The following is a 25,677-nucleotide window of genomic DNA, read 5'->3' on the forward strand; positions in this document are numbered from 1 at the left end:
AAATGTCCACAGTGAAACTTCTCCAGGGGAGCTGTCAGGGTATTTCAGTGGCACCCATTCTGCTGACAGACCTTTTCTGCCTACCCCAGGTTTTGTTAGCCCAGCCAAGACTTGAGGGAAGGGCTCTCTGTTGTCAGCTGCTGGGAATGTGGAGAGGTTTTGGTGGAGGTATCCAAGAGTAATAGAGCAATTAATGCAGGAGTGGTATGCAGTGGAAAAAATAATAGTGAAAAAAACAACAAAATGAAGACAGCTCTTTATCATTAAAAAAATACCCATTTGTAGCACAGTTGCTATGTATTAAAAAAACCAAAAAAGCACAACTACACTGGAGAGAAGCAACAGCTCATTTTTTTCCAGCATTACCTTTATCAAAGTTTTTTCTTTGTTGAGGTTTTGGTTTTTTATTTTTACTGTGGCCACACAAAAGTGAGTACTGTAGAATCAGAAGAGTACAGAAGTCAGTAAATTCAGCTTGAGATGCCTTGTATTGACCCTCTCCCAATTAATGACACACACCCTGGCAAGCAAGGGCATAAAGATGTTAAAGAGATGTCTGCAGGCTGGGAGAGGGTCTGTGAGGTGGGTTTGGATTATCCACTTGGCCAGTGTCTTCACTGGGAGTTCTGTGCATTGTGGCTATAGAGGGTGGTTTTTCCACTGTGCAGTGCTGCTGCAAGAGCCTTTTATGGCTGTTTCAGTGAGGAAAAGTATGTGAATATCCTTCATCACTTGCCCCTTTTTATGGTCCTTGGCATATTTCCCCTTGGACTAAATCGGGTGAAAATGTTGTTGGTTCTGCGTTGCTGTTCAACATACCACAGTTTCCAAATGTTTCCTACCATCAAAATGAATTAGTGGAGGACACTGCTCATTCAGGCTCTTGTTCTGCTTATTTTTGGAAATGTTTTCCTTCCTGTTTCATTCCCTTAATTGTTGTTCAGCTTTGACATCTAAAAAGCTGAAGAGACATCTGTAAAATGGTGAGCAGCTAGAGTTAAATGTGGGCTGTGTTGCAGTCACATAATGGAAAAAAAAAATCTATGAAAATTAGAACTTGGAATAAAAAATACACCATGCAGCTGTATTGGAAAGCTCATTTGGGGGAGCTTAAATACTGAATACTTCAACTCTCACATGCTTAAACTGGGTTTAGTCAAACTCCAGCTGGTGGAGAGTCCACAGATGGAAACATTTTGCTGGGACTTTGTGCTGCTCTCAAAACACTTCCCCTCAGCGTGCAAGAGCTGGAGCATCCACTTTGCTGCCTCACACTGCCCTGTGTTTGTGTTTATGCTTGTCAGGACTTGCTATTTTATTTTATTGATTATGGGCCTTGCATTTAGCTAAAATGTAGGTAGTAAATCTTTGTAGCAAAAAAAAACCTGGGAGCAGTTTGCACAGAACAGACTCCAGCTGTTCGGTCTCACCGTGTGTCCTTCCTTGCTTGGGAGCCTTGGCCTGCAGGACCTCAGGGAAGCACTGCCTGGCTGAGGACATCCTGCACCTTTGTGAGGAGAGACACGTCAGAGCAAAGCAGTGCTGGAAATAAACACTGAAAGAGTAAAAACTCCAAGGAAAATGTACCGAGGTGAGAGCCTTCGGTGGCTCAGCAGGTAACAGCTGGTGCTGCCATCCTAAGTACAGGGGATCTTGGCAGGGAAGCTGCCAAACCCCTAGAGACCCCTCTAGGCTTTCATTCCCTCCCACCTTCTTAGGAGGGTGGGATTGATTTGATCAGCCCAAGCTGTGCTGCAGGCTTGGGTTCTGCCCCATGGGGTCTGCCCAGTAAGAGGAGGTTGGCTTTGTCACTTGGCTTGTTTAAGAGGGATTGCTTCCACTCCCTGCTCCGTGGTGAGGTGAGGAGTGACAATAATCCCTACAGCCTGTGTCAGCAAGAGGAGAGTTCAGAAGGGTGCTGGGTTTGGTGCCAGCAGTGGGAGCTGACAAATGGGATGTTTCCCAGTTACCAAACTAACTTGGAAGGAAATGTGCTTTGAGCCTGCCTGCAGCTGAATGTCAGTGCTGGTGTGGGTCCCTGCAGGACCTGAACTCTCTGAGCTCCCCTTCTCCTGCAGCTCCTGGTGAGTGGGCTGGAGGTTTGGGGGCAGCTGTGCCCACCACAGTGGGCAGCTGATCCCACTGAACAGGGAAAAAGCAGGAACTGTTTGGCTCCAATACCTGTCCTGGGGCTGAAAGGAAAACAGCAGCTCCCAATCTTAGGGGGAGCAGGAGAGGGAAATATCCCTGGCTAGTCTGTTACTTGAATTAATTATGCTCTCACATTGCATAACCTGGCCCCACATGCCAGGCCACAGGAATGTGTTTTTGTGTGCTGCTCCTATGCAGTTCCTGGTCCTGGATAATCACAGCCAGAGGCTCAGGGATGGGCTCTGTCACAGCTCCTCTCAGTGGCAGCACACCCAGCACAGGCAGAGAGGTGAGAAATCACTGCCAGCACAGCAAAACTGTCTGCAACCCGTGTGAAGAATCCACACAAGTCTGTGAATACCAGGGATAATCTCTATTCAAGGAGCTTTCTTAGCTCTTTATTTGATTGCTTAGGAAAAATGTGTTGTCCGGTTGGGAACAACACATTCCTGGTTTGCATATTATTAAGGCTTAATAGATGGACTGGATAACGTTTAAAGATCCCTTCCACCCCAAACTATTCTATTAATTCCTGTCCCATGGCCTAGCATCTCCATGAGCTGGCCCAGAAAACAGAATGCCAGAAATGCCTGCACATTTTCCCAGGCAGCTGGGACTGCAGAAATGCAAGTGGTATTAGCAGTGGTGAGCACCTCTGTGGTACTTTCCCAGCTGCAGGTGTACCTAGAGCTGAATTTGCCTACATCTGAGGAGCTTCTTGTCTGGGATCTTTGCTTTAGGTCCATTCCTGGAATATCATCAGGGAGCTTCTTTTGAGGACCTTTTTCTACCATGGTTGGTTGATGCTTATTTATGGTCTGCCTACCATAGCAAGAAGTAAAATGGAATAAATCAGCAGCAGATGTTAGTCTGGTGATTTTTTTTAATGACAATCAAGATTCAAAAAAAAATCTGGCTTTTAGCTAAAAGTGAACATTATCATTTCCCATGTCTACCATGTGGGACATGGCTGGGGATTCAAGATCGCAGCTTGTGTAATCCTGACAGAGTTTTTGATAGCTCCCTTCTCTGCTGAATAATATGGCCAGATTCAAAGCATCTGCTCAGTGTCACAGTCACTTTCAGGGATTAATTTGCAATTCTGAGCTTGGCCAGACTTTAATAAGTGTTGGTCTGCAGCCTCATTCTGGCCAGTGCTGTTCCTTGTGTGAGCACTGAGGCTCCTTGCTCACGTCCTGTGCACAACAAAGAGCCCTTGGCAGTGCTGAGGGCTGCTGTGATCACCAGGCAGGTTATTATGTTGGCCAGTGCCAAGTTTCAGGTGATTTAGTCCGAGTGCTTTTGAGCTGTTGCAGCTTTTGAAAAGGCCACCTTCACTTAGCCTAGCTGGAAGCACACTTGCCATCTCATAGCTGGAAAAAATCGACTGGCATTGACATTTAATAAAACTCGTATAGAAACTGTTCCCTCTGAGGGTGGCTGGCTCCAGCAGTGTCACAGTAGATGGATGAGCAGTTATTTTCTCTGCTATTGTCACGTACCACACAGTCTCCTTGATGCCAGCTGCTTTATCACCATTTCTGAGAATCACTTTTTTCCTGGACTTTTTCAAGTATCACGAGTATTTCTGTTATTTTCTTGTACTTACCTGCTAATGCTAGCAATGCTTTGAAGCACCTGTGGTAACTGAAAACTCTCTGCCATTGGCTTAAATTGATCTGATAAGAGCATGATTAACTTGTGTAACCACATCTCCTTTTCTGTACTCAGAAACATCCTTAGAGCATTCCAGAGTTCCAGAAGGAAGTGTGAAACTTCATTAACTGAGTGTTTAACCTCCCTACGTGCATGAGCACATCTGTGCTCCCGTTTGCACTCAGCCTTTTAACAGAGCTCTCATGTTTGAGCTGGGTGTTGGTTTGAGTGTCCTGCATACTTTCAGTGGTTTAGGACTTTGGTGTGGCAAAGGTTATATCAGTTCAGCCATGCCCCTTCTCCTCAGTTTTCTGCAGCATGGGCTACAAACAGGCTCCTGGACTGCATGGCCCTGGGGAGCAGCACTTCTGGTAGTTCTCAAGTGTCATTCTCAAAACTAGCAATGGGACTGGAGTGGGAATAAAGCCTTCAGGGGGGTGGAAAAGGGTAAACAGTATCAAGAAATCTAACAAACTGAACTAATATTGCTGAGTTCAGGCCCTGGCTCTGTGATTCTGAGGCTGAGGATGCCTGACAAACCCTGTTAATCAGTGAGGAAATACCAGTTCCACAGCTCCCTTCATGGAACTGGTGTGAGAGAAGAAACAGGAAAAGCAAAGTGTAAGACATTAAGTCTTGTGCAGGAAGACAGAGCCTTGGGGTGGCATTTGATATTTAAAATTCCACCTGTGCTGAGTACAGTGAGCACTCCTACACTTCCCAGTCCTTCTGGAGTCTTCTGAATGCTCCTCTGAAGTAGCTCCTTTGTCACCTTAGAGCTGAGTGACATCATCCTGTGACAGCAAGGCACAGGCAGCATCAGCACTGACAGCAGCACTTTGCATACAAACACAAACTTAATTGATCCAAAACATGTGAAAACAAACGATAGCAGCAGGGCAGATTTCATTTTGCCCTAAGGAGTCCTGTATCAAGGCATGTTCTCTTCCCAATACAGGGAAACCACTGTGGGGGTCTCTTCCAACACCTACCAGTGGGAGTTGGCTTTTACTAGAGATCCTTGAGGACCTGGTCAAGTCACAGATGATGGGAAATACAATTTTAACATCACACCTGTAAAAAAAAGTGTCTCTACTGTACATCCCTCACTGATCAGCCCAATTGTACATCTACTCTCATATCTGTATCTGCATCTGTCTATTGTTATGTACTAGGATGGGCATTTCTAACTACTGACCTACTTACCATGGTCTTGTTTCAAGCTCTGCAGTGGTCTGCCCTATTTTTTATTCACCTGTGATAAATAGAAGCAAAATACTGATTCTCTGTTGTGAAAACCAACCTGGAAAACATAAAATAAAGAGAAAATGGCTATAGCCAGAGAATCCAGTTTAATAGGCTGCTATACAGGAAGACTTTGTTCTATGATACATTCTGGAAATAGTTTTCAAATGTTACTTACAGATACTGTATAAAATAGATACCAGTTTTATTGATTATACATCAAGATTCTTTGATCATTTAACCTGCTATTAAGTAATATATAAGATGTGTGGTGGAAAGTGAGCAACACTTTACAGGACAATCTAAATCTAATAAATAGATCTGTATCTCACCACGAGATTGAGCCACTGCTGTGCCGTTGTCAGACTACAGAGCAACCACAACGTCACACACGCTGCATATGGTAAAATAGGAGATGAAAATCCCATTCCTTGAGCAGCTCCTCTTCCCTGCATGACTCTTTTGGCTTTGGTCTGTACAATAATACTGTGTGTGCTTGTTTGGTCCATGCAAAGCTATGAACAGTGTCTCATTAAGAAAAAATAGACTTTAAATCGAAGAGGTATCGTTTCAGTTAATTTGGGGTTAAAATGCAGTATCTCTCTGATCACAGAAAGGGCTGTACCTGCTCTTTCTGGGTGTCTATTTCAACAACAGGGTGGAAATAGCTACTTAAGTGTTTTAAGCAACACAGCTCTTGGTGTCCAGACTCTATGTAAGATAATCTTAGTTGAAGAGGTTAGCAAGGATTGTTCTCCTGTTACAGCATGTGTTTGGGAAAATACAGGCCAGGGGAAAAAAAAAATCCAAAACTCAAATCTGAAACTGGCACTTCTTTACCCACAGGCTTACCACACCATTGAAAACACTTTCACTCTGGAATATACAACATGGCAGCTGGGTTCAAACTGCAAACTGCATGTTTTCTATTGTCACAGGAATCAATAGCATACTGGAAATAAATAAGGAAAAAAAAAAACCAAACCAAAACGCTGCTGTTTGGCTGAATCGCAAGCAGTGTGCACAATATGCCAGATTTACAGAGAGATTTTCCCACTCAAACAAACTTCAACAGAAACAGACCACGGGGAAACAAACTGCATATTCAGGAAAATACCATTGGCACCACTTGCCAAGACGTAGGACGCTGTGGTTTTACAGTCCTTGCAGGGAGAGGGCGGCACCTTCACTCGAACATCTCGTAGTGGCGCGTTTGCCTCACCCTGGGCACCATATCGATGAGCAGCCTGCAGGGAGAGCACAAAGGATCATGCACAGGCACAGGACAGCCCCAGAACTGAATATACAAACATAAAAAAGAGCTCAGGTGGCGTAACAGCCTTTGCAGTTTCCCAGAACGGTTGGTTTTACAGTGGAAATTGTGATTATACCGACCTATTTAAGAGTGCTACTCCCCATTAAAATGTTAATTGAATTTTCCAAGTTGAAAAAATAAAACAAAATAACCAACCAAACCCACACAGCTTCCAGCTGAGGGCTGAGTGCAGCCTGGCCAAGGGCTGCTTCACAACAGGCAGAATTCCAACTAGGATGCTCCATCTCCCTTTCTCTTGTGGCAGATAAGCCATAAGGGATAAAGTGCAAAATTCGGGCTAGATTCCATACAGTCAAGGGAAATTGTGGCAGCAATGAATTGCATGGCAGAGCTTCATTTGATTTTTTATTCTGTTTCTGGTGTGAATCAAGAGAGCATCTTAAAATTCAAAAGAAACAGCATCTAAGAGATGAGAGGAACTTCAGAAGTTGCCGAAGGTAGCGCTGGGGCAGAAATCAATAGCACGATCCTTCTTTAAACTTGGGCACCTTTCCTTTAACCCAGCCTCCCTTTAGCAAAGCAGCGCTCAGAAATGTGGCATAAATGCAAGGAGGACTGACTTTATCCATCATTTTTTGTTATTTTTCAGATATTGTATTTCAGGTAGACAAAAATCTAAAATTGTTCCAATTTCCTTTTAAGTCCCAGTTGCTTTCCAGCTGGTGTGGGGACAGCGCTTTCCACACAGCCTGCTCCAGTATTGGCTGCTAGTCTAATAAACTCCAGGGACTGATTTCACTGGAATTACCTAAACTCTTAAAGACTGTGACCTCCGAGCTCCCAGGGCCCTGCCTGCTCCCAGGAGATACTCACTTGATTCCATAGGCAGATATTGTAAGTCCAATTAACACTCCTATACTGCCATCCAGGTACCAGACAGAAGAATTGTGTTTAAACACTTCTGCACTAAGAAGGATGGAAAATCCCATTATTCCACCTACAAGAGAGTTGAAACCTAGAAGGGGGGGGGGAAAAAATAATTAAAAGATGAACCACAGGAACTCATGGAAAGGAAAATGACTTTGCATAGTAACCTGTCAAAAACCCTCTCTTGGAGTTTTTATCCCATTCCAGGTATTTATTTATGTGCTTGGCACTGTTACTTAGAGTTGTAGACATTGCTGAAGACATACAGGATAATTCTATTTTCCATTTATGCTTTAGACAGAAAACATCTTCTTATCTACTATTTACAATTTTAATGAACATCCTTTTGGATTCCTTTTTTTTTTTTTTAACCCTTTCTCCTTTTCTCCAAGACTGCCCCTTCAAAATTCTCACAGAGCTTTTGGAAAAATTAATGCCCTTTTTCATTCAACTCCTGTTTGATTAATTATTGATTTGGGCTTTCTTAAGTCATTCCTTTTGTTGTGTTTTTTAATTTCAAATTCCCTTTTTCTGATTTTTTCTGCAATAATCCAAAAGATACCCCTGTTGCTCTACACAGAAAAAGTCACTGAGCATGCATTAATTTGGTAGATCCATACACTATTTAACATAGATAACAAATGAAATATCAAACTTGAAATATTCTATACTGCTTGGTGAGTCAGCTCTAGCTAGATGCTGTTTACAGAATTTTTGCCAGGTTTTTCAATTCCCCATAACTGCCAAAAATGATACACCTGACACTTGTTCCTGAGTGCCTCCTTTGATCCACACCTCTCACATACAGTCTTTGTCTACTTATCCATTTATACTGCTAACACATGCTGAAATTGTGTATATTGTGTCTATAGATATATAAAATATAAATTAATAATTAGAAATTTAAACTAATTTACTTCCTCTGCTCCAGCTTAATTCAGAATTCATCAGCACAACTTGCAAAAGAATAAAATATTTTCATGCCATTATTGGCTGATGGTTCCAAATGATTTAAAAGCTACTTGCAAAGGAAATTTTTTTTCCCTTCCTGACTCTCATTCAGCCAAACCTTTCTTTGCTGATGTGGCAGGAAATCATGTAATGGAAATCATGCAGGTATTAATCCAGACACTGTAAAGTGTGAGGCCAGCAGAGGAAAAAACAGGTGGCTAAATCTGGGCAGGAAACAGGTACCTAAAACCTACAGGAAAGTTGGCTGACATCACTGTCACAGAGCTGTCCTCTGAAATGTCACAAAATTCAAGGCAGGAAATGGCTATTTTTATTATTCAAAAGGCCAAGAGCTCTTGCTATAAACAAACTGTACAAATGACATTTTGGATTCGTACATCTAGGCTCTAAATAAAGTGATATTGCTGTTAAGCCCTACTCTAAAACAAAAATATTTTAAAAATAATTGTTAATAGAGGTCGACATGCATAAAAGAGAATTTTCTGTTCTGAAAATAAACCTATTTTTTAGGAAGAAAAATTCATGCTCCTTTTACTCAAAACAGTTTGTTGGTCTGGAGCCAGGGATCACAGGAGGTAAATTAGCAGGAAACAGAAAACACTAAAAAAAGATATGCAAGGGACTGCTAAATCTGTCTCAGCTGCTGAATCACATTGTCTCTTCCTGATTGTTAATAAATCAAGTACATATGTAAATATATCTTGTGAAAGCAGATATTTAACCACACATGTTCAAATCAGCCTCCTACATTTTCTAAAGTAGTTCTAAAGGAGAGAAGAGAGATAAAAACCAGGCTGAGGTAATTGTATACTTTTTTCCCTAATTTTTTTAATCAAAGAATGAGCAGTCTCCAGCTCAGAAGCAGTATCATTAGCATGAGGATGTAATTATGGGGAAAGAGATTTCTCTGTCATACAGGAGAACAATTCAGAGCCAGAGTTATTTTGGAATTTTCAGTTAATATTTTGGCTGAGTAAACTGCTCTGTTTCAAAACTAAGCTGCATTTCTTTAGAGGGAGGGTTCATCGTTTGCCTGCCTGGGCACAGCTCTGAAATGGTCAGCGTGTCCCACTTCCACCCTGGCACTGAGGGAAGTCAGACTCACTGGGCTGCAGTCCCCAGCATCCTTTCCAGAATCCTCTCTGCAGTTTGGAGGTATTTTTGTTTTAAAATGTCTGGAGTGGCAGAGCCCATTGAAAGAGTAAGATCTCTGAGCTGGAGGCCTGCTGGGAGAGAATCCCAAATGCAGGGAGGCAGTGGCTTAGTTGTAACCCCCTCACTGCTATTCTGGTGCCTTTTTTGCTTCTTTCAGATTTAAAATATAAATACTCATGAAGAATTCATATAAGTGGGATGATAGAGATACTCATAACATGTGTTATCACACATCAACAAGAAAAATTTTAAGTATGTTTAATTTGCTTAAAATAAAGCAAATTTTACGTATCTCTAGAGTAAGCTGAAAATTGAATTTCCTTAAATGAAATCTAAGGAAAGAGCAAAATAATTTAGGTAGCACAACCCATGAATCATGAGCATCCTAAAGTGTCTACTGAGTATTTCAAACAGCCTTGGCAGATAAAATCTCTTGAAGAGATTTGTAGGGGGCTGTGAAATTTCTGCCACCACTGTGGCCTCACCCGTTTGAAGGGCACATCCCTGGGATTTCTCAGGATTCAGAAGCTTGAGCCCTGTCAGAAAGAGGAATATCTGGACCTACTTTCAAGGCATGATTATAAACCTACCTCTAAAACCAAAACCAGGTGCTCCACACCTGGGCCAGTGCAGTGGTGGCAGTGAGGTGTTCCAGGGGTGCAGGGGAGGAGATCCAGACCCCAGCAGGGCCAGAGGGGAGCAGGGCAGGGAAGGGTTGTGTTTCACACCTGCTGTGCTCCAGCAGCTCTGCTGGGTGGCAGGGAAAGTGCTGTGGTGACAGTGACACCAAAGGGGTTCCTGGGGATGCTGGGGATGATCCCTGCTCCAGGCAGGTGATGTTTCTGCAGCAGACTTTTCTTCATCTGAGCTTTCAGGACTTTACCAGGCACAGGCAGTGAGGATGGAGGTGAATTAACCAAAGCTCTCTGAACTGGTTTCATATCCCCCTGCTACAGCCTAACCTCTGACTAATACACCTCTAATCCATTCTGCTCTACCTCTAACTCTCTATTATTGCTTACTATCCACTCATTCACTGCTTGGCTTCCACCAGACACCCCCATTTCAGCTGAGCTATCTGTGCTAGAGGCCAGTGGTACTACAGACTGTTCTAGGTTTAGGGTTTCTCAGCCTTATTTCAATGCTCTTTCACAGCTGTCGTCGTGCAGAGTCTATGAAAGCAGCAGGATCAATGTCACACTTACCATCAGTTATCAGTGCTCTGCTTGTAAGGACCTTTCCCAGCATAAATTTGATTACTGCCAAGACAGTGCAGAGGATTCCACTTAGAACAGAGACACTGTACAGAAAATCATCCTGGAGAAAAAAAAAAAAAAAATAAAAAAGATTACATTAGTATGTCTTCTGGTCATGTCCCACCTATTAAATGACAAGTTGTACTAATTACTGTGCAATTATTTGTGCTACTGAGAAACACAACCTGAGATCAAGATTTCCTACCTTATGACTTCCACAGCAGCTGGTGTTTATTTTGCTTGTATTGTCACCTGCAATTGCTTTTGCAGCCATAATTAATGGCAGTTCCAATCAACAAATTGTGAATTGACCCAGCCTGCTCAGAGTCAGGAGGTTGAATTTACCTGTGGGGCTGAATGCAGACTGCCAGGTCATCCAATGCCTAATGTCAGCAGTAATGAAGTCCCCACAGGCAGGAGAAAGGCTTGAAAATAGAATCCCTCTTACCAGACCAATATTGATTCATAGTGTAAGAAATAACCATTTAATATTGTTTCCGATCCTGGGCTTGCTTTGGTTTTGTTTCGTCTCCTTTTCCAAAAGTCTGGTTCAAGCTACATCCATAAAACTTCTGATGCTGATGTGCAAAGGAAAGTTTAGATCTTTCACAGAACACAAATTTTTTCATGGATTTCCATTTCACAGAAACAATCCTATTTCTTGATTTGCACGTGAAACATGGGCTCCCCAGCTCCCTCAGGAGAGAGCTGTGTGCCAGTGCAGGGCAAAGAAGGGTAAGTTATTATTGTTTAATACTCATTCTCTAAAGGTGATCAGGAGTCCCCCAGCCCTCCCTGGTGACTGGCTTGTGTTTGGTTGGGCTGGGAGGATGCTCCTGTGTGCTGACCTGCTGCAATAAGGTGCCCAAAAGGAGTCCCTGTGCCTTCCTCCCCCTGAGGAACATCAGAAAAACCCAGGGCTCTCAGCCTGCCTGCCACCTGACCACACACTTTGGGTTAGATTCACTGCTCACTCTTCATAGAAGCTTTAATTGAAGCTGTTGCAACACCAGTACAAGTAAGGGAAATAGCAAGAATTCTTTGTTTTTAATTTGTATCTGCAGGTCTAAGTGGGCCAGTGCCACTGGGACCCTGTTCCTGATTAAAATACTCTGGCAAAAGTCCCTGTTGGTACCAAACGTTGTCATGATGATTCATCCTCAGCTCCATCCATTTTCATTATTTTAGCAGCAATTTGAAACCCAAAGAAATCAAAAAATGGTTTTGAAAGCTGCTTAGGAAGATACAGGGAATTAGATTACTGGTATAATGTACTCATATCCCTAAATAAATCTTTCAATATTTTGATACAATTTTGTATTTTGTATAATTTTGAAAGTCTACTTCACTCACACTCAATCATGAGCTCATTCTCTCTAGACCTGGTAAAATATTAACAATGATTAAGACAATTATTAACAATATTAAGACAAAATACACTGAGGGAAAAAGAGTAAAAAAGGAGCAATGAGAACACAGAAATCAAGTACTGGGTAAAGGTAGGATAAAAACCATTTGTAAAGTTATTTTAACAAAACAACTGGAAAATAACCAGGGAATTTCCAGTGCTAGGGAAGGACTAAGGAAATAGAGGCAATATTTGGTTGCTGTCAATCTAACAAGGAAAGCTGGGAGCTCTCAGAAGGTCTGAAATGAAAACAAAGCTTCAAAAGTCTCGACAAGGTTTGCAAAAAACACTCAAAATTTGAGTTCCTTGTCGAAACTGTGCCTCTAATTTTTATGCATCTTTCTCAAAAAGGTGTATTTTTAGTGCCCAAAGACTTAATTTTGATAGCCCAACAAGTTCTGATTGGTTAATCTAACATAATCTCATCTAATATTTCACCTAATATTTAATATACAGAATAAGGCTTCAGAATAATCTGAATCCTGTGCTCCACCAGCATTTCTCCTGTGTCTCACTTGGCACAAGGACTCATTTTCAATGACTACATGAGATCCCTCATTTCCCCATCACCCCACAGACCCTCCAAAGGCTTTCTGATTCCTCCCAGGCATCCCTACCTCTTATCTTTGCCTTCAACCTCAGCACAGGCTTTGTCACAGCACAGAGCTGATCACTGCAGGTCCAGCAGAGGTGACAGCATAAATCACTTTGCTATTGACAGCTGTGTCACTGTCTGCCTTGGGATGATGAAATGCAATTTTCCTACGCCTGTGAAATCCTTGGGAGTGCACTGGAAAACCATTACAAATTGACAGAGTTTGGAAAAAAAAATCTGTGGATCACAATACAAGATATTTTGAAAATTATTTGAATGATGTTCAAAATTCCAGGTATTGATTCAGAATCCCAAAAATGCTGTGCCTTATTCCCTGTGCTGTCATATCAGGTTTTGTCCTCTTCTTGGCACTACATTTAGAGCTTTTTCTTTGGTTCTTTTTCTTGTTGTGGCATGCCATAAATTTTTGGGGTGAATTCGGGGGTTTTCCTGCAAGTGCCACTAAAATCACAGTATGTGGAAATGCATCTTGCTATTTGTTCTGCTATACAGTCATGATCCAAATGAGTCTAGCTACTCTGCTGGAATCCAAGAATGACCTAAATGTGATTTATGAATGAAGTCATGAACTGCTGAACAGGCTTTTTATAGAGGACACACATTCAGGATCTAGAAATCGTTCCTAAGGTTGCCAGGTTTTGGTTTTTGACACCGAATCACACAGGACAAGCTCATTTTGCTGCCAACACCCATCCGATCACCGCTGATAGAGCAGAAGACGCGGCTAATCGAAGCTCCTTTGTTACCACTGTGAACGCAAGAGAGGGAAGAAATTAAAAATTAAAAAGAAATTAAAATGCAGAGCCTTTAGGCTGTGCCCAAGAGGCTTTCTGGAGGCGATATTGCGGGTTTTCTGGGAACAATCGCTATAAAAGCAGGCGCTCCCGTGGTGCGCAGCTCCCGGCCGGAGCCACCGGGAGGCGGCAGATCCCGCACGAACCGAGAGCGCCTCTCAGGACCAAACCCGAGAGGGAAAACATCTTTCAAACTCTCCCTTTCCAGTAGTTCCCTGTGCTTCCTGGGTAGCCCAGAGCTGGAAGAAGAAGAGAGAGGCTATTTGCTTTTACCAAGAGGGTTTTGCAGGTGGAACAGGTCAGCCCAAAGAGGCGATGCCCAGCAGCACGGACAGCCTGGCTGCTCCCTGAGCAGGTGAGGATGGAAGAGAAAACAGCTCAGAACATTTCCTTGGCACGGTTTTGCTGCCAAGAAGCTGGGGCTGGTTCAGGGCAGCAGGATTCAATGGATGAGCAGAGTGAAGGCTTGCTGGGCTGGAGCAGAGGTGTCCAGCCCTGGCACACACGAGTGACAAACGCGCCCTGCCGCAGAGCTGCGGGATGCAGAGAGTTAAACACCTCGCCCCGTGGCTGTGAAATGATTCCCATTAAACTAACTCATCCTTCGGAGAGAAGAAGAAAAGAAAAGCCGTAATGGAGATCTAAATTAATAAAATAAGCCGGGCCATCTGGCACCATCTCCCTCCGGATCTTCCCGCAGCCCTGTCCTCTCCGTACCCCTTGCCTTCCCATCTGACGGTCATTAGGAGCATCTAGCCAGGCTCACCCTACGACTCCTCGGTGCTGTTTTAATTAAAGCAGCAGCAAATTGTGGCAGATGATAAAAATTTAAATTCTGATCATTTCCATACGATAAATGCTTCCCAGTGTGGTAAATAAAGCGTCTTCCTTTTCCATTTCTTTTCATCATATTCCCTCACTGCTACTGCACTGTACATGAGACCTTAATTAAAGGACACCTATATCTGATTAGATGGCTTCATGTATAGACCAGCACTGTACATAAAGCAAGGTGCCCATCCTGTGTTGCCTTCTCATTACACAGCACTTTAATAGCTACAATGTCCCTACTTAAAATATATTTTATGCCTGGCTTTATAGTGTGGTTTTATGCTTTCTTTTCCAGAACAAAGCTTTCCTAGGAATAAAATATTTTTCTCTCTTACCATTCCTAAGAAAGGAATAATAGAAGTCAGCAGGCAGCTTTCTTTCACTTTATCCAAATGCATTGTCCCCAGCTGTGCAGCTGAGAAGAGGGGGTTGCAAAACTGTCACAACAGTTCTGTCCCTGCTTTCAAGGATTTCACCAAAAGCAGCAGTAATCTTCTGGCTTAAAAAAAAGTTTGTTGGTTTTCGTGTTGCAACTTTGATCTCTTCCTGAATCTATTGTAGAAAGTAAAAAAAATAAAAAATCTCACAACAGATTTTTCAGTTCTTGGGTTATTAGGTAGAAATATTTTAACCCAATTCCCAGCCTAGTAACTAACTTGCAGCTGATTTGTGTTCCCAATCTTTCCCTAGAATGCATATTGCTAATTCTGACCTAAAGACTTCACCCTGATTTCATATATTGTTTCTACCAGCTCCTCTCTTCCCACTGTCCACTTCTGAGATGTAAAAATGTTCTCATTTCACAGTGTGGAGTCAAAAGATATTCACTGGTATGGGAGGAAGCTCATTCCTTCCTTGGTCACTCGTTCTGCAATCCCAGAACAAGCTGCTTCTCCCACCAACAGCTGCAGGCTTCCTTCCACTCCTCTGCCCCCTCCTTGGCTGCCTCTGTGAACCAGCCAAAAGTTCCTCACATTCCTGTTGGAGCTGGGAATTACTGGGACTGTCTTTTTCATGCCATTTTTTCCCTTTCCAGAGAACCTGGTGTCTCACAGTGTTCTGCCACTCTGCTGAGCCTGGCTCCTCTTGGCTGAGGAGGTAGGGATGTGTTTCTGGAATGCTACAGATGGTGTTGGCAGGAGTAAAGTCATGGCTGGCCCAAACTGAGCTGAGTTTGTGTTGTTAAATATTAATTTTGCCCATCTCTGCAACTCACCATCTGTCTCCTGGATCCCAGCAATGACCCTTCTTCAGTCCAGGTAATTGGTGACCATCCTGCCAGGTTCTGCTCCCACCCTGCTCCCCATCCCCACCTTCCCACACTTCCCACAGCCTCCTGCTCCTCCAGCTCCCCCAGCAGCTGCCAAGTCATCTGGGCACACAGGGATCACTACAAGCCCCTCTGCAGAGCATGTTACTCAGCCAAAAAGGACTCTCTCTTCTTCCCCTGAAGGATTATGTTACTATATAGAGAGCAACAGAGATGTTTCTAATACAAACACTTTAAAAGGAAAAAAAGTCCAAACCTCTATCACACTTCCTCCCAAGTAATAAATAGTTTATGTAATCAGTCTAAAGGGAGCTCCTCGGAAGCCAGAGGGTCTCTCTCACTAACAAACTTCAAAAGGGATGAGTTTTAATTGCACTTCACTGTCAGAAAACAAACCAACAGCCCTGTCTCTGACTCAAGCAGGAGACAGTCTCTTCACATGGAGATACAAAGATCTATTATTAGTACTAAAAAAAAATAAAAAGTCTTATGAATGTTTAAACCTGTCTTTGGTGTGACAAAGCAATTCCACAGCACAGAATGCTTTCTCAAGAAACAGATAACAAAGGGTGTGCTGAATGCCATGGCAAGGCACAGGGGCTGGGAACCAAGGGCTGCAGAAAAGTCTCTTAGGTGACCTCAGGACTCCTAGGGTCTGCTTAACTATTAGATCAGTCCTGCTTCCCGTTCTCCCAGAACCCATCCACATTGTTTTAACACCAAAGTTATGAAACACAAATTAAAATTGTATTTGTCCAGCCTCAGATGAGTGAGACTGATTTTTCCAATGAGCAGGGAGCCGAGACCAACAATCCATCCCACATCACCCACCAAGAAGGGAGCAGCCACCAGCTTTTCTTTCTTATCACCATGTGGTAAAATCTGGAAATGAGGCTTTCCACCTGAGCAAAGAAAGATGTGTAGCTGATACATTTGCCCTAACCCTGGCTTACTCTTCAAGTGTCCACAACATTCTCAACAGCCTGCAAGAAGCACGTGTATTTTAAGCCAAACTCCAAGCCATACGTAGATAACAATTATAAAGCAGGATCCTAATGTATAATTAATGTATATGATACTTTGATTTGAAAAGGCAAGCAATAAATTATATATGAGGTTTAGAAATGTATAGGGAAACATGTATAAGTACATATGTGTGTATAATCATAAGTGTTATTTGTTGTGTTGCTACTGGCCTATAATTCAGCTGCTGACATTGTTGAATATATGTTTATATGTTGAATATATGTTTATGTTTATATGTTTTATATGTTGAATTTATGTTTATATGTTTATGATATGCTTTCATATATTGTTGAATATATGATGTATTTATTTTAAGCTATTAAACCAATAAATCAGTTGGAACTCACAAAACCACACTGTGCCACCCCTACCTTCCTTTCTCAGCTGTAATCAATAACATACAATAAAATAACATATGGCCTAATTTTTCAAGAGATTTCATTTATAAAAGCACTGGAGGCACCACATGAGGTGGGCTGCAGGTCTTTCATACACAAACTGATTGCATCTTTCCTTCTTTGTTCGGCAGGAAATGTCACAAATATGGCATGATGCTTGCTTACTCTTGCAAAAAAAGTGTCCTTTGCCATACTAATGAGGACAAATGCCAAACTGCATCGACATTACATGTGTTATACTATTACCCAGGGAAATGCAAGCAGTAACTGAATAGTAAATGGATATTGATTTACAACCCCAGGTGAAATTAAAACAGTCTTTCTCAGTGTGGTTGGGTTGGGCTTTTTTGAGCCTTCTTTAAGAAACAAGGAAAGGTCTGCAAATGCTTTGTGGCAAAATAAAGCACATCATTCATGTCTAAATTATATCTGTACTACCCAAGAATATCTAGTAATTGACATGATGAAGGTAAAGGGGCAAATGATGAAGGGGTTTTTATCACAGAGCTGGCAAGCACTAACAGCAGCAAATAAAAACAAAACAATGCTCAAAACCCACACCCAAAGATTTTCAGGTTCCTTTCTCATTAGATTAATAATATGTCAAAAATCACTAAAATTTGCACAGAAATCCAAGCATGATATCATCAACAGTATGCAAAAATCACTATTCCATCTTATTTGTAGTGAAATGTGTGTGTACCAAATCCTCAGGGACAGCATTGGCTGTGGATATTGCTCTCTGAAACATCAATAAAGGAATGGTAATTCCTTCCCCTACTGGGAATTATCTTATTATGGCTAACACAGGTTGGAGAACAAATGCTGAAAGTAACAATAAGGGAAATATTCTGAATCTCATATCTAGGGGAAAGGGAATCTTGGTAAATTATTTCTGAGCCAACAAGAAATGATTCTATTTTAGGTTCAGCCCTCATAATTGTAGGAAAAAAAACCCAGCTTAAATTACATGATCTGAGAAACAGTCATTTAAAATCCACCTGAAGGATAAACAGAAATGGAGACTTTCTCTTCCAAATGTCAATTACTGATTAGCTTTTTAATTTAGGTGTATTGAACAAGAGCTAAAATTATCAGAAATTTTAATTCCAAACACTCCAGAAAGAAGAGCAGCTGGCCTGCTTCATCTAACAATTTCAGCAAGTGCTGGAACAAAGGAAGAAAAGGGAAAGAGGGAGGGAGAACAAAAAGTCAAAGATCTGGTTGGTGAAAAATATTTCCTTAGGGATCAATGATATGAAACTGAAATAATAACTGCAGCATGTTATGTTGAAGCAGACCCATACAGAATAAATATTCCCAGCCATATAAAAAATAGGGAAAGAACACAGAAAGAACTGGAATTTGCAGCTGTGACATTCCCACACATTAATGGCACAACTCTCTCTCCTGTATAAAACGAGTTCTCTTTGGGTTTTGTAATTTTTCTGTATTTTTTTGAGTTTGATAGTGTCACTGAAAGATCCTGGGACTTTTAGTGACAATCTTATCTAAAAACCAAAGCATTCCAGAGATACAAGAGTAGGAGAGAAACAGCAAGATTTCCTTCCAAACTGATGTGTTCCAAGGCAAGTGGAAAATGTCATCCTATCTCTAAATTCTCAGAATGAGGAAGCTTCAATTAAAAATATTTTCAGGCAAGTGAGAACGGAGGTCACTGCTCGATGAAGCGCCTGGCACGTACGTGTCGGCACAGGCAGAAATTGTCTCCACTCCCACACCCAAATTTGCCTCCAAAGGAAAATGAAGCATCTCTACAAATCCTAGGTGAGTTTACATGGCAGACAATTCTCCTCTGGAAATGACATGAAAACTGTTCTCTCCCTTAACTCCTCTATCCAAGAATCAGAGACCCATCGTATTTTTTTTTAATGCTCACAAAAAAAAGTGTAAAAATCTTCAAAAATGTGTGAGAAAAAAGCCCATCCATTCCACTTCTCACTGCACATATTCAGTGCTGGCATTTTCCAACCCTCTTGGACAAACAGATCCCTTCAGCTGCAATATTTCTCCTACATCTACTTTATTGTCAACCCTGAAATTCATTATTAAATAATTAATTTCAAAACATGCACCACTGATCATTGTTGAACACTTCTCTACATCAAAAATACCGAAAACACTGGCACAATGTACTGCACCTTGAACACAGAGGATTAATATATATCTCAGTTACTTGGAATTGAACTTTTCCCTACAGTTTAGAGATGTATAATTAATACAAATACAGAATTATACAGTAAGCGTATAATTAATTGTCTGGCCAACTCTCCTGACACAGAATATCATTTTTCAGGGCAGACTTCTTTTTAATTATAGTATAAATATAAAGTCCTGTGCAAAGGGAAAACCTAAGTTTACCTAACAATGACAATTTCTGGACTTGCTGCTAACTGCAGGAAATGAAATCTACAGTCAAAGTTCTCTAAAAACATCAATTCACTGCTAAACAGTAATTTGCAAAAATGAACATATTGCATAAATCCCTGGTGACCCTTATCCTTTGATTTCTGTGGGCTCTCCAGGCTTCCTCATCTAAAGATGGAGATAAAATTAAAAAGAAAGGCATGAAGAGAGTCACTGAAGATGAAATTTGGGTCTTTTGGGCCAGGAGGGCCATGGTTGCTGTTGCATGTAGGAAACACACACACTAGCAAAGTCAAAATTTCAGACAAACACTTATCATAAAACTCATCCACTTTATTTTAAACTAATTAATCTACCTAGTCATTCATATCCTGCATTATAGCTATGCCAAACTACAGTTTTTGGCATATCAAGCCAGGGAACCAAAAGGAGAAATACACTATTTCTGTGTTTCCCAAGGTTTTGAGGCTTTCAAAAGAATGACAAAATCACTGCCTGTGCTGAAAGTTTGTGTTGTGACATAACACTACCTATTGTTTGTTTTTACTTGAGACACAGCAAGAGGTAAAACAAACAAGGAGCAGAAAAGGAAGAGAGAAGCAATATTAAGAAATACAGAAAGTCAGGTGCTCTAATTGTCCTCCCTCCTGTGCCAGTGCAGATCAGGAGTGTTGTCATTCACAGGGTTTCAACAAAATTACATTCAGCATGGAATAAAGGAGAATTCACATGGGTGACTGGAAAATGCCTGACTGAGCTAACCATGAGCTCCTGCCCTGTAAATTGAGCAGCACCTTTTTGCAGCCTAACAAGAATCTGTGAACATTTAAGTGTCTTACAGAATGGGGAAGTCAAGGTGGAAATGCCATTAATGTGGAGTAAACCTGTCATTCTCTTCCTGGTTCTCTGAATCCTGCTGAGGGCTGCCAGACCTGCACCTGAAATCATCATATGAAATGACAACAACACTGAAGACTCCTGTTTCTAAATGTGAGTACAAACATATCTGCTCACAACATTTGCAAAAGTACTTCCAATTATTTCTTGGTCTTGGGATTTTTTTAAAATTTCCTCTTATTGCTAGTATTTTCATGAAAGCAACTCTTCCAAGCTCCACTTTAAGAGCAACAGAATCTCTACATTAAAGAATTCACAAATCCATTCCATGGGGTTTTTTTTGGCTATGTGCATATTAAGAACTGACAGATACACAGCCAGTGTATCTCATATACAACAAAAAACACAATGAACTTCCTATAACTGATCAAGAATTATTGAAAAGTTGCTGACTCTGCTTTTAGGATTTTAGTCATAGCTCTTTAAAATTAGCAAGCAGATTAATTTAAATTTAAAACAGCCTGTTTAATTTCTAAAATTAAACTTGTGCATATCATACGATTTTCTCCAAAACTTCTGCAATTAAAATTAACTCAGATAAATTATTACAAAGTTCTTGAAGTTTACCAGCAATTAAGACATAAAAAGGAACTTTATAGCTCTGAGAACAATGCAGTCAGTCATGTTGCTCTGCATTATTATTATTATCGTTAAGTTAATCTGGAATACCCCATGTAGAGCAGTGTATCCCAAATATCTCCATTTGCAGGGCTGACAGCACCAACTTTGTGTTGAGCATCTGAACACCAAGAGCAACATTTTCCAGCTGGGTTTTTGCCACATTATCTCCCTTAAGATTGAAGTCACACAGCTAAAATTTCACAAGACGCTTTAAAAATTACCCACATCTTCAATGACCTTTGCTGCAAATAAAGAGCAATAAGGATGTGCAAACTGTAAAAAAAACAAAACATGTGACTCTGACTCACATGTGAAACTTCTGTTGAGGCACAGATCCTTTTAATCTAGGTCTGAGCTCTTCAGTTTTGTACCACTTTGGGATACCAGTGGTGTTACACTACCTTTCCTTGCTCTTGATGTTCTGTTCTTGCTCACACCACGAGGATAATTCCCTGGTCTCAGAATAGCAAGTTATCAATATCAAATTCCAGTAACACAGATATCACTACCAGAAAATATTTCAGGTCACTATTTTGATGCAGAAATGGTTAGTTCACTGCTATGCAAAAAAACTATTAACTGAAAACATGGTTGTTATTTTTCCAGATATGTTTCCACACATTAAAGCCAAATTACATAATAAGATACTACAGAAATGAGTATCATTAGCAATTAGTTCATCAGTGGCCCAAGAAGTAGAAAACAGCACCCTGGATAAAGGAGCAGAGGCAAAAACTTCTGCCTCCTTCTGATGTAATTTGAGCAGATTTCCCCCCTGCTCAGACACTGATGATATGGCCTGGACAGTGCATCTTTGTTGGGAGCACAACCAACCAACAAAGACCCAAAAACTGAGAAGAACAACTATTTCTGCTTAGAGCAGCTAAGGGAGCAACCTGCAAATCAGCATCACAGTCAGGCAGGGCTAGGGCAGCTGGAAAGGTTTCTATCCAACAACATCCTCATCTCCCAGCTATTTTTAATGTTGGCAATCCTGAGGCATTATACCTCACTTGCAGAAGTGGTGCTGTCCTCTGAGCCTTCCCATCTTTCACTGTTACTCTGAGTTTGCACTGAGATATTTCACCTGTCACACAACCCTTGCTGAATCAGTTTCCCACAGAGAGATGTACTGAAAGATGTACTGAAATTTTTGAAGTTAAAATCCCATGTCATTTAAGAGATATTGAACAAAAGCACCATCTCTTTTCATCCCATGCTCCCACCTCCATTCCAGGCAGAATTGCCAGGTATGAAAATCCTTTAGGTGTGTGCATGTGGCTTTTACCCTGCCACCAGTCATCCACAGCCCGTGCCTTGCCAGATACATCCTTCAAACTGCTGGTAGCAGTAGACTGCCTAAATGAGTGAGAACAGTCACAGGAGGAAGATTATCCACCAGGATCCTGATACTGTGTCAAATGTAAGCAGTATACACTCTAAATTCTACGTACTTGACACAGATTTAGCCCATGAAACTGAATCCAAGGTAGTCTGTGACAAAAGGGATCTGTACAGATCATTCTTATAGGACACTAAAAATGTAATGGGATCTTTTCTTTAGATGCCTTTCTGTAGCTCTGATTCCATATTTTTTCCATATTTTTGCATTTAAAAACATTAAAAATGAGGAAGTACAATATGCCTGCAAATCATAAAAAATGTTCACAATCCAAACACAAGAGATTTCACCCTATGTCAGAAATAGAGCCCTCTCCTGTAGACAGAACTTGTAATGATGAAAGAGTGACATATAGATAGAATAACTTTTACATTTTTGTTCCTACTGATAGAATTATTAGAGAATTTTCCCACAACAAATTAGACTGAGTTATCCAGGTTAATCTGATTTACACTACCAGAAATTCACCAAAATTTGTGTTTTAATTATGATTGTATCCTCCCTTTTCCCTTCTCCTTCAGAACCATATATTTAATTTTCTCATTAAACAGAAGTCAACCTGTAGCCAGTTTGCAGTTTGGCTCCAGACAAGTAAAGAAGTTGTCACTCAGCTGAGCATCACAGCAGGGTCTCCCCTCACCCTTACCTCAGCCTCACATGCCCCACACTCACTCCCCAACCCAGTTCTGTCAAAATGTTTTGGTCGGGTTTAAGAACCAACTACTGAAAGTGTTTAAGGTAACCCAGATCACTTTGACAGAACCAGGCTGGTGAACTCCATGTGCTGTAATGCTGGCAAAGCTGAGGAGGCATTCAATTGTGAAGCCTGGAAAAGAGGGCAAGGAAAATGCAGAGAATATGAATCACCTGCAGTGGAACAATGCACCTGGCTGCGAGTCAGTAACGTGCTAACTCATGGGCTGTGCTGCTCATCTTCTCCCAGATTTCAACAAACTACTGGAAATAAGCTTCTGGAATTGCCCAGCAAGCTTCCATGAGAACACAGGACACAGCAGGTCATCTGCACTGCTAACAGTGGGTAACAGATGGAATCCCATTTCGGCTCTTTTTGTTTTCCAGCTCTGCCTCCAGCTCTGGGTTGAAAGGAAGGAGTTTTGGTTTCTGTGTGGTGCTGTGTTGAGAATGGCACTTGGCAGAGTGAATCCTCGATGGGAAAGGCTGGACACACAGCCAGACCAAACTTCACAGAGGCTGAAGACAAAGCTCTGGGTCAGGTTGTGCACACAACAACTGAACTGAAACCTCATTTTGTCTGAGGAACATCATTTGAGCATTAGGAAGAGTCCTGTGGGAGTGGAACCACTGCCAAATGGTTTTCCCAGTGAGCAGCTTGTTAAGATGAGTAAAAGTTAATAGCCAGTACTGAAAGGAAGCAAGCAGGACAGGCCAGAGCAGAGCTGAGAGAAAGGCCGCTGGGGAGGGGCAGGTGGGGGCTGCTTTCACAGCCAAAAGAAAGCAGGGAGCAGGAGAAAAGCTCTTTGTGCTGCTCCATGGTGAGTCAGTCTAAAAGCCAGTTCTTTCACCCAGCATGCTCCCCTCACCTGTTTCATCCCTGCTACACGTACATGGCTCTGGAGTTGGAGGCAAGAGCTGGAAGACATGAAAATATAGTCCAAAAATATATTTTTTTCCACATTGAAAATAAAACACTGAAGCCATTGGAGTAGTAAACCGTGGAAATGTTCTTCTCATAAAATTCTAGCACATTCATTAAGCCCAGAGAGGCCTCCTCTCTGTAAGTGAGCTCCCACAGTCCTGCATAGAAGCTTTAAGTGGTTACACTGAGAGAGATTTGGAGTCAAACCTATAAAAACCCCTAATTAAACTCCAGAAGTAGATTAGACTCCATCACATAAGTAAAAAATACTGCTGGAAGACCAGGGTCAGTATGTGCAGCTAGGCAGGAAATGCTTCACAGAGTTCAGTGGGGCTGTTGAAAGGAGCCACTGGCATTCCTCAGTTCCACTGGCAGGGCAGGGAATAAACAGAACATTTAAAAGAACAGGAATCACCTTACCACTTCTGGAAGCACCCTCTTCGCAAGATCGTGGATGGCTTTGATCACAATACATATAGATGACAGGAGGAATATGACACCCAAGATAACACAAGCCCTGGGGAAAAAATTGAGAAAAATACAAAGAAATGTTAAGAACATATTTAAGGTTGCCAACTCTCCCAGGGTAACAGAGGGGACAGAATATTAATAATAAAAAATGTCTTAAGGAGCTAAACATAGAGACTTAAATTAAAGAACAGAATGAAACATCCAGTTCCTCTCCCATTCTTAAAACCTGGATTATGTATGCGAAGACAGGGCATACCAGATGATGTTTCATTCAGAGAGAAGGACCTGCCACTTCTGCTCCTGGTGATTTTTCATAGAGTCCTCTAGAGAAGCACTGTTGGTTTGTTTTGCTAGGATCTCCCATTAGAAATAAGGAAGGGAACTTCATTCTCTTTGCCAAGCCGGCAGAGATATTTGGTAAATGTGGTCAGTAGCATTACAGAACCTGGAACAGCTGTTTCCTTCCCTTTCCTCCCCAGTCAGGAGTGACATAACTCAGGAACTGGCCCACAAATGCTGGCTGACTCACCTAAGGCCACTTGCTGAGCTTGACATAAGATTCATGAACCTCCTGCAAGGAAATGCTGACATTTATACCAAAAGCCAAGCTTTTCTATCACCCCCAACAGGCTTAAACCAACCCATCCCCAAATCTGTGAGCTGGAAACCATGGCTCACCCTTTTCCTGTGGCAATACTGTTGGATGCCCGTGGGATGCACCATCCCTTTCCCCCAGCACATTTTACTCCCTCCACACTTCTGAGGAAGACAGGCAAACACTCCCTAAGGGAATGTCCTGAGCACTGGCTGGATTTTGTTCTCACATAAGCCAGAGAGTTTGGGGTTATCTCTGTGAACTTGCCAACCACCCAAGTCTAACAGCAAATATTTTGCATATTTGTCAGCAGATACACAACTACTTCAGCAATCTTGATCTGTTTCTCTTATTCTCCAGCTCAGTTTTACTGTGGCAAAAGAATTCCCATCCACCTACTTACCCAGAAATAGCTAAAGTAGATAGAAGAAAAGGAAGATGATAACAACAGTGACAAGGGTATTAATAGCAGACAGAGATGCAGTCTGAGGTTTGAATCAGTATTCAGTAGTCATATTTAGCAAGCCTAGCTTCTCCTTTATATGCTGGCTTTTGGAATCCACAGCCATGCAAAATTCATGAGTGTAGTACTTTGAGAAAAAAAAAATACATGTTTTTTGTCTTCTTGAGTGTATAGATTTATCTGCAAAACCACTAAAACACAACATTGCACAGTGTCTTCTTTTAAATTCATTTGCTAGAAA

General features: G+C 41.6%; 1 protein-coding gene across 1 annotated transcript in view; it reads right to left on the minus strand.

Annotated features, from left to right (window-relative positions):
- Window positions 1–5,140: 5,140 nt before the first annotated feature.
- TMEM163 (transmembrane protein 163) overlaps window positions 5,141–25,677 on the minus strand; it is an 86,742-nt gene continuing 66,205 nt past the window's right edge. Inside the window, exons 5-8 of the mRNA XM_086898689.1 lie at window positions 24,328–24,424; window positions 10,588–10,699; window positions 7,202–7,343; window positions 5,141–6,299 (exon numbers count right to left, since the gene is read on the minus strand). Of these exons, the coding sequence (XP_086754815.1) occupies window positions 6,239–6,299; window positions 7,202–7,343; window positions 10,588–10,699; window positions 24,328–24,424 (412 nt within the window). The 3' untranslated portion in view covers window positions 5,141–6,238. The remainder of the gene's footprint in view (window positions 6,300–7,201; window positions 7,344–10,587; window positions 10,700–24,327; window positions 24,425–25,677) is intronic.

This window comes from Cyanistes caeruleus, chromosome 7 (assembly GCF_971803275.1).
Source record: "Cyanistes caeruleus chromosome 7, bCyaCae1.hap1.1, whole genome shotgun sequence".
Lineage (NCBI taxonomy): Eukaryota > Metazoa > Chordata > Aves > Passeriformes > Paridae > Cyanistes > Cyanistes caeruleus.